Below are 10702 nucleotides of genomic sequence, written 5' to 3' on the forward strand. Positions count from 1 at the left end.
TCATTATCATACTTGGTGAACATGTGGACGCCATGTTCTGTTAGAAAATGACCCTGAGTAGGATTTAATTATCATCTTTAGAAGTTATGTCCCCTTAAAAACAATTTCTGTTAATCTCTCTCTAAAACCATAATAGATAAAAACAATGTAAAAACTGTTTCATTTACATACACAGAAGACCTAATGAATAAATATAAACATGTATTTTGTTATCAATCAATACAGGAGTTATATCCCTTGAAATATCATACTTAAGTTTTCAAATTCATATTTCGAGAACCGGAATTTGTAGATAACCTATTGCAATTTTAATTTTTCAAAGCGAGGGTATATATTTTAATATTTACAATAGACACACAAATGATCAGTACAAAGAATTAAAGATCTGCGTAAGTTAAACTGTTTGACAAAATACCACATATAAAAATAAAAAAAAAACCAACGATACTACAACAACTTAAAATTTTCATATTTTTTAATGGTTTTATATATTTCATCATTACCTATTTATAGATTTGATATTGCATCATTTCGTCAACTTCGTTGAAGTCGGTCATGTGATATATCAATTTGAATGTGTAAATGATCACATTTCAAAAATCAGAGTTTCAACCATGATAAGTCATACATGTTCGAAGAGATCAATGGAACCAAGAATCTAGTGAAAATCAAATGAATGTAATCTAGGGATAAAGACCGGACATAGAAAACAGACATAAACAACAAAGAACATGCAGTAACAAAAATAATGCATACAAAGAAACAAAATATAAATGAGCAACTCGGACTCCACTTAAAACTGGGAACATGGGCCAGCGTCCTCTGCTTTTCTAAAAACACCCGACCAGTTGCTCATAAATAGTCAAGTCCGGGGTAGTCGAAAGAGGAACGGAAAACTATGACACGTTGAACAAATCAGTTTTCATGGTACAGATGGATACACTGTAACGATCAACGAGTTGAATGTGACGACCATAAAACTTCTGTAGTGATGACTTCAACCTTGTAGCAACATAACCTTGTTCAGTAGACTAATTGTAAGAAGTCTAGAGCGATACAAAAAAGTATGTGTGGTTACGGCAAGTTCTGGCATAGCGTATGATTTGTGATATGATAACTCCATACGCAGGTGCTAAATATTACAAATTGGCTTTATAGTTTTAGGGTCAGCTATAGCCTGTCCTGTGATGTGAGAGTGCCCCCGCCGTACATTGAAGAAGCATGGTTATTTTAATCCGGGTGGGGTTTGACATATTCACCAGATCTATCCCGATGTGTTTAAAAATAAAAGATTTTGACAGTCGCATTAATTAAGATAAAGTATTATAAAAAATACAATGTTTGTTTCATATCTAGCATGACAAATGTTTACATACGTGGACAATATGCGTATGGAAAAGCCGCGCAAAAATACATCTTATTTTCTATAATTTTCATTTCATACATGTAAAATTTGTTCGGATATTTTCCCGGGAGGTGTCGGCAATTACGAAATATGAGCAAATAATAGACTAAGTGAAGACCCTCCTCAAAATTTCTAGATCGGAACCTCACATTTTCTGGGTCTTTACCTGAGTCTTTACAAGAAGAAGCCTTTATTTATGTGCGCTAATTTCAAATTAGTTCAAATCATCCGTTAGAATGTGCATGTATCAACCGCAACACATACATACAGGTATAACGAGAATGGAAATGGCAAATACGTCAATGGAACAACAACCCCACCGGGATGAAAAACGTCGACGCAAGGTCATTCATGGGTATTCGATGAACGACAAAAAACCCCAACATTGTAACTGTACGCATTCTCTGCCGGTATAGAGAAGGAACATGACCAAAATTACATAAGGTAACTAAATTGTGCATTTGATTTACCAATTACATAGAATATATATGCATAAAAACCGCACTGGAATACTTTGTGCATATATGTATATTGTACATGTATTTAAATAGATAATTTAAATGAAAAGTGAAGCGAAATGTTTGGTATCTTTATTATTGTAGAAACAAATATTCCTATTGATACCAACAAAAATATCATCTAATAAAACCTGTCATAGGAATTGACGGTCTTCAGTTGAGCAGTCTTTCCAAGATTTTAAGATTTCAAGATTGCTATTTTCACTCAAGGAGCACATGCTGCACAAGAGGCAGACAATAACATATACAAAGCATTGACGAACTGGGTTACATGAACGATACACAATACATGCAAGTAATTACATATCAACGGAAAATCAGTAGTTTTATAGTCACATTTCATTATGGATCAATTAGCACATGGTAAAACGATGAATGGGTATAGTTCATATCTGGTGGATATACTTTACAAAGATAGTTTTAAAATCTTTGTGCATGTATCAACCGTGAAAACCGTAAAAACATGAACACCAGCCGTGCAATTTCCGCAGCGGTCTTATATGAGGCTCGACAATACACTTCGGTATCTCAATAACCTTTCATAGTTCAAAGACTATCAGGCACTACAAAGACAATCTAAATATATTTGAAAAAAGGTTCGGGATGAAAAGAAAGAAAGTGATAATATTGTAACATACAAAAACGTTGTATGAAAAATGATGTAGAAAATTTGTCCTACAACTGAGTTAAAAACATCAATTTCAGATTTCCTTACCAATAGTACGTCGTACTTTGAATACCTGATACTGTATGCTAGAGTATATAATACAAGTTTAGAATATAAAAAAAGGTCAAATGGTATCATCTTTTGTGTAAGTCCGTGTATACTTCTCGATTTATTTGTCAAAAAGGGGTGATATAAAAATTTTGCTATCCGTTCACATGTAAATTAATTTAGGGCTAACCAAAATGCATTTAATTGCACATGTTTAATGAGTGCAAATATACACACACGCGAATAAAACGGACAAATTTGCACCCGTGTGTGAATTCACATATATCTTCACATATATCTGGTCATAAGATTAGGTTATTTTAACCGTTTGTGTGAGAAAAACGGAAAGGAACATCAATAATAATATCCTCTAACACTTACGGTAACATGGGAACATGGATTTATATAAATTTTGCGCAAAAGGCTAAAATCCGGGAGTTGTGGACCAAGGGTTGGTCTCCCGGTGGAGAGCAAAACCCCTTGCCGATTTTCTTTTTTTTAGATGGCTTTTTTTTCAATATACAGCTTAATTAATAAAAACGAAATTCACTTTTTCTCGTAAAGATTGATTGAAGTGCAAAACCCCTAAGTATCAAAATAACAGTATAGGGATCGATGTGTTTTGCCTGGTACAACTCACCAACGAAAACTGTAGAGTAAAACCTAATAAAATAAAACAAATAACCAAACCCCAGTGTGTTGCAGGATCCGTGATAGTATCGTCACAATCTTCGAAAAAATATGATGTTGGCATAGTTGCAAATAAAGCGTAATTCAATTTATGCACGGAAAATATACCTCTGCTGAGCCTATTTAATAATAGGCTATAAAAATGTTTGCTTCTGCAGAACCTTTCCATACCGATTCATAAATAAATTTGTACTTCCTGTGCCTAAGTTCCTAAGTATGGGACCCAAGAAAACATCGCAGTTGTATTTTAAAGAATACAAGAAAAATAATTATGTTAGCCTCACATATATTTTCAAAACTATTGCTTTTGCTATGACGTTTATTTGGGACCACTATCATTTTTTGACTGGACCCGCCGCCGTTACATCAGTTAAAATTCTAATACGTCATCTACATAGCGGGAACTGATATTTAAAGTTTAGCTAAACAATGCTCCTTCTTTTGGATCAGTTCAGTTCTACAGTCAGCTTAATAAGAGTGAAGAAATAGATCAGTAAGTAGGGGAACACAATTTGTTCTCATTGGAGTGCCGATCATTTACTGAAAAAGGTGTCCTCTACCCTGGATAAATATGTTTTAGAAAAACAATTCAAGGATTTTTAAAACATCTTCTTCAAAAATATTTGTTTGACATCAAGTTTTTGTTACCTTAACATAATCGTCTTTCAATAGTTTCGGTTGAGTACTTCTTGTATACAACTGATATTTTGATTATGATCTTCTTACATATTTGATTGTAATGCTGCTGATGAGAGTTTACTTCTTGAAATACGTTTACAGCATATCGAAGTTTACAATATATAAAACTGGTATGTTTTGGTTTTAACATCCTAGAATGAATGATAAGCTAAATTTATACATCTTAATATAATAATAATGACATGGTTAACATGACAAAGCAGTGAGATATCAACTACGGGTTGTTGTCATAACATCTGCTGGCCAAAAACAACGAACAAACAAACAAACAAAAAACAAACATGGCCACCGTTACTTTAAACAGTACATAGCGGTCAAATAGCAGATGTCGGCAAATACCTAAAAATGATTAGGTTTAGTCAAATTCTAGCATAGGATGAAAACGTTTAGTACAAGTAGATCTACCGACGACTAATTGTATATGTAGAAACCTTAACAATTTGAGAGTTATTACCTAATTCAGATTTTAAGATACAATATGTGAATATGACAAAGTTTACCAGGTGAAATAATTTCAACAAGGCTTTGGAAATCAGCACCTTTATCTTTAACTCACCTTTGTTTCAGTCACAACATATCCCTATTTCACTTTTAAAAATGTTCCTTTACAATGAATGTTGGAAAACACAAGCTTTAATCCAGGATTTTTTTTCAGAAAAAAATACTAAAAATCTTTCATTGAAAAAACTTGAATGTGTACGAAAGTCTGGTGAAACCTCCGCCTCTGAAAAAAAGTTATGGCATAAAAGGTAAATTTTGGAAAATTGCCTGAAAGGAAAACCGTGATTTCCATACATTATACTCTACCCATAATTTTTGTAGTCTATTAAAGATCTTTAAAACTCTTGTTATATATATGTTCTATATATATATATATATATATATATATATATATATATATATATATATATATATATATATATATATATATATATATATCAAGTTCCGGCATAATATGTTGCCATGTGTGCTTTTGTAAATTAAGTTCAGTTTTGTGGTAGTTATCTACATCTGATATTTCTTACCATTTCATTCCCCTGTTCTTAAATTCCTCTTTTGTTATTGTAGAAGTTATCAGTAGTCTATATGGTCAATAAATAAATAGTGTATCATTATGTGACAATCAATCAATCAATCAATCAATCAACTTATTGCCTAATCATACTTCATCCGCCATTACCTAAAGGATATAGTTTGTTGTCATCTGTTGAGCTGATAGAATACTTTTTTCAATTAAACATATTGTGAAGGAAAATAAAACCTTAGCTTACAGGTTATCAAAACAAAAACTAACATATTATTTCAAAGATTACAAAACCTGTTTGGTTTTCCGATTATACCGACTATATCCACGACATATTTCTATTAAAGAACTTTTTGTTTACTTTTGTGCTCAATTTTGGCTCAATATTACACAACGTCTAAGAATTCGTTAGAAATTTTTCATACACTTCTATGTGTTTACATTATCCTCCCTGTATCTGTTTGATCCGATGGAGCAGTGTAGCAAATAGAATCGTCACATTCTTGGACGCTGTGTAATATTGATTTGTTGTGACATGTATCATTAATTTGATCCTCCATTCTACATAATAACACATAGATGAACTGTCCCGTACTACCATACATCGTGTACTCAGTTACAACGCTAGATTAATCCTACCAGCAGAAATGACCCGCCCAGCGAAAGCTATATTTTTATACAACCTAGCTGGCCGAGTGGTCTAGTGCGCTGGGCTTTGTGCAGGCGGTGTTGCCATAGATATCACAGCCCCTCCGAGGGAACGACCAAAAATTCCCATCGCAAATTTGACAGTTCGAATATTGTTGGGCATTTTTTAAACCCTTATATATATATATATATAAATCAAATCTGCAAAACATACTAATGTGTACACATAAATTAAAAGTACGCTAGGGTTGTTAACAATTTTATTGAGAACTTCCGTCGAGAATGCACCGTTTGGTCCCCGAAAATCATAAAAGTTCAGGACATGTGACTATTTGCCATGCATTATAACAACACGAAAATATAAACAAAACAATAATTTTCATTTGTTCGAATGATCAACCTTAAATAGCCGTGTATTTACATTAACCTCGAAATATCGACGCATGTTAAATTATTTACAAGCAAACTTAAAAGCAAAATAAATCTATAACACGAGCAAGCTTAAGACAAATCCTCTTTCGTTATTGACAGCAAGAATGATAAGTTTGTCAAATTTATTTAACCTTATAAGTATGTTCTTTTTCATTTCATATATGTTTATATGAAAATTTATCTCGTGAAATCAATCAATACATATTTTTTTTTTAAACACGCAATGCAGTCATTAGATATTTCGGTTTAAAAATAATGCAAAATACGACAAGATTTGTTTCTCTGAAAGCAGCGCGAAATAATTAGAAGAATATGTTGATGATAGTACTATTTGTTGTAACTTTTAGTACTACGTTGATGTTTTTAGTGTTAAGTATGAAGTGTACTCGTCATCTAAAGCCGGAAAGTTCATATAACAACGTCAGTAAAAATCAAGTTTCCAAAATGTGTTTTATAGATTGATTCAGTTTGTAAATATATTGTATTAAGATAAGAAATTTTGACTTAAGTCAATCCTTGTTTTTTATGTAATCAAGCTTTGAATATTTTAAAAAGGATTAATTAAGAATTCTAAATATAAATCAGTATTATGTGGTAATATTCAAATTGTTCACTTTAAGCGAATTATCGAATACATGCGCAGTTCAATATAATTATACTACATACTCCATTTTGTTTTATTGTTTGAAGCTTAAATGAAATTCACAACTAATCAGACGCTCCAGTAAAAGCAAAGGACTTTAAAAAAGTACATTGATAGAAAATTTCAGAGCTTTAAGACACTCCGATTCGATATCAATTAAAATAAACAACATTAATGCAAACTGAAAACAATGCAAGATTTTTGTCTAGATATGACTACTCTTATGATATCATTACTATAACAACTAGGTAGCAAACCAAAGGACTGTGGGGATATACCAAGAAGTTGTCCAAGTGGTGTGTACCCAAAATGGTCGAAGGGATTCAAAGTCTTTTGTGAGGTGAATAAATACGGAGACGGATGGACGGTAGTTACATGTATCTCTATAATGTTTTACATTGTGTTGAAACTGTTTTCTATTTTTTCTGAATAGTTCATGTATAGCTTTGCTCGACTTTAAAAACACAACAAAATAACTGACAAGAGAACCCATTGAATGCCATGGAAGTTTACTTTTATTCTAGGAGACTGCTGAGATTCCTCCACGAATTAAGAAAAAGCTTGAAATGTCCCTCGTTATGTAAACCCCTTGAAATAGGTTTGAGAGAATTGTAGATCTGCAGACTTGGCAAAAGGAAAACTGTTAATCATAGAGAACAGTATTGACATTTTTGCAACGTCGCTACTTAAAACATTTTGTTCTGCATCAAAACGTGTACAACTGTTAGTCATTGTGTATAAGAACATCCTTTTACACGTGGTAAATTTTCAAGATGTATGTAATTCAAACAACGGTAAATGATCATTGTGAAATGAGCGTACATTGTCATCAACTGTGAAAGTACTTTTATTCGTGGGTTTGTACTAGTATTTCGTGTTCGTTTAGCCAAATATTGAGGTATTTCAATCCACGAAGTCCACTCTTCCTGAGTTAAGTTTCTCTGTTGGTTGGGATGCGAAATTGTTGAAAGAACCTTCTTATTTTATCTTTTTGTTCGGGGGGAGGCAAAACTAGTGAAGATGTAGACTCCCGAAGAAGAGAAATGCATTCCACTTGATGAAAGCAATGGGTTGTATTTCTAGAAAAGATATGTCATTTTTTTATTTGACCTGACTGTCCATACATTGATATTAAAAAAAAACGTTTCTCTTAGATTTTTCAGCGCAGGGAAAATGGAGCAATAAACTTCATTCTAGATTGGAGAGATTACAAAATAGGATTTGGTGATCCTAGTCATGAATTCTGGCTTGGTATGTTCTATTTTATTATTTCTATTATCTAGATATAGTACATATTTACGATCAATTATTTTTTTCTCTGATTTTGCTTCAGTTTTCATTAAGCTTGACCTTAATGAAATGTTTTAATCGCTAGTGCATGTTTGTTCTCAGAGTTCGATTAGCTTAGACATCGATTGTCTTGGACACCATTTTGAATCGCCTCTATTTCCATTGTTGTTATATTTCGGTTAAATCAGATTTTTTGTGTTTTCTTACCTTGAATAAGAATTATGAAGGGACTCGGGAGGATTTGAAGTGAAAGAACCTTTGAAATCGGTTTCTTTTGTTTGGAATATTTGCGTTTGTGTGACGTCAAAATGTTTCCTACGAATCGGAATCATAATATTTTGGGCATTTTTCATTTTTGTGTATTTTTGACGTTTTTAGGGCATTAGAGAAACACAATCTACACTCAAGGCTTGTTGATTAAGAATTTCTGATATCTCGTGAAATGAATTTTATAGTTTGAATAAAATGTAGCTCGGCAAGCCTCGCGATCAAAACCATAAAATTTATTTCACTCGATGTAAGAAACTCGTTATCGTTGTAGATTTTATATATAAGTTGTAAGGATATTAGGCTACGAATATTGTCAAATAATATCAACTTTGTTCTAATATAATCAAATTGTTCATAAAATAGTAAAATGGTATAGGAAACATAATGTCTTGTGGCATTAGCTTATTGGAATGACGTCATAATGATGCCACAATAATACGTCAATTCACAAAACTGCTGAAAGTTGTAAATTTACACCTAGAAAACTGTCATTACTCAAGAAACAACCTTATAATTTTACTTTTATTAACTACGTAAAAATGAATGTGTTTATTGAATAGGAAGTTCTTTCTTGGGTGTAGACATAATTGCTTTGCCAAATATATAAGCGGAAAGTGACCAAAAAGTACAAAATCGAAAGAATATCTAAAATTTGGTAATTGTCAGGCAATTCTTTATGTCATTTTAATGCAAGAGTAATATTCTTTTTTTTTGTCAATTGTTATAGATTCCGGTCTCAAATTTCACTATTAAATATTTGAAACAAATACATATGGAGATCTAAATCCAAAACACTTATTATTTACATGTCGAACTCAACCCAAAATATCAAAATAAGAAGCCAAATTCAGCACTTACAAGTTTTACTATATGCAATACAACAAACCTAGCTTAAGTTTTTTAAAGGTTATGAATGTTTTAATACTGCAAATGTCGGTCAATATGTGTTTTATATAATTTGGGTAAGTAGTTCGACTAATGGGCTAATGAAAACTCCGGGACTTTTGGCCCATCAGTTGTGGCTTCGACCCAATGGCTTCGACCCAAAAGTTGCTCATTTACTTTTGTTACGTTGTATGTATGATTATAGTTACTTTATGTTCTTTGTTGTGTATGTCTGTTTTCCATGTTTGGTCTTTGTCCCTGGAATACATTCTTTTGATTACCGATATAACCTTGGTTCCCTTGATTACTCTTTCTAAATATATAAATTACCATGACATTAGTATTGCAATTCTAGAATTTCGTTTGGGTATGCTGTACCTATAAAAGTGTCATTTAGATGAAGTGATGCTCAAATCTTTAAAAATATGAATGAATCATGTCTTTCCCTGAATTTACATTGTGAAAAATGATTGTACTTGGTTGATGTAAAAGCAATGGCTACTAATCAGAATTAAAAAAAAATGAATATTCATAGGAAACGAAAATATTCATGCAGTAACTTATCAGGGAAGTTATCAATTGGTTATTGAACTGACGGACTTCGATGGTAACACGGCATTCGCTAGATATCGACATTTTATGGTGGGCTCTGCAGCGACAAAATACAAATTAAGCGTCAGCCAGTATAGTGGCAATGCAGGTTTGTCAATTTTTAATTTGAAAAAAATATATATAGAAAAAAGACAAACTCTTAATATGCTTTTGTACATTTATAATAATCTCAAAAATATGGATCAAATGTACACAGACGGAATCATGTTTATAACATTGTCGCAGACGCGTATGCTTACGCACAGTTTCGAATTATGTTCTGTAAAATGGCCGAATAACATTGATATCAATATAATTTTAATTTTAATTCCATAAATATATATTTTAGGTGACAGCTTAACGTATCAAAATGGAATGGCGTTTACGACACAAGATAGAGATAATGATCTTGCGAATTTTAATTGTGCAAAGAGACATCCTGGAGCATGGTGGTTTACGCAATGCATGCTGTCAGATTTAAATGGCGAATACTTCTATACTAAACATCCAAGGGGATCATACAATGGTCTTCATTGGAATAGTTGGAAGGGACATCAATATTCCTTAAAGGCTTCAACAATGATGATGCGACAACTATAATCATAATATAATAGTTAAGTCATTATCCTGTTTTTTATATACTCCAGCAATATAAAAGCAAACTGAAAGTGAAAACAAAACAATACATTCAGAGGCAAGGAATTCCTAACTTGAGACAGGTGCAAAAAAATGCGGCACGATTAAATGAATATAACCATGTTCTTAACCCTTCTCCCTTTTAGATCAGGCCACTGTAAAAATATTACAAAATAAAACACACCTAAAAATCAGTTTACATTTTATCTTACATAGTAAGATACGGTATTTAGGGATATGGTACGGAAATAGCTTT

The 10702-nt window shown here is 32.3% G+C and overlaps 1 protein-coding gene across 1 annotated transcript in view; it reads left to right on the plus strand.

Annotated features, from left to right (window-relative positions):
- LOC148607963 (ficolin-2-like) overlaps positions 1–10433 on the plus strand; it is a 29456-nt gene extending 19023 nt beyond the window's left edge. Inside the window, exons 4-6 of the mRNA XM_088544881.1 lie at positions 7929–8025; positions 9755–9919; positions 10160–10433. Of these exons, the coding sequence (XP_088401007.1) occupies positions 7929–8025; positions 9755–9919; positions 10160–10410 (513 nt within the window). The 3' untranslated portion in view covers positions 10411–10433. The remainder of the gene's footprint in view (positions 1–7928; positions 8026–9754; positions 9920–10159) is intronic.
- The last annotated feature ends 269 nt before the right edge of the window (positions 10434–10702 follow it).

This window comes from Perna viridis, chromosome 9 (genome assembly GCF_037379345.1).
Source record: "Perna viridis isolate PV_CMFRI_1.1 ecotype Kerala chromosome 9, ASM3737934v1, whole genome shotgun sequence".
Lineage (NCBI taxonomy): Eukaryota > Metazoa > Mollusca > Bivalvia > Mytilida > Mytilidae > Perna > Perna viridis.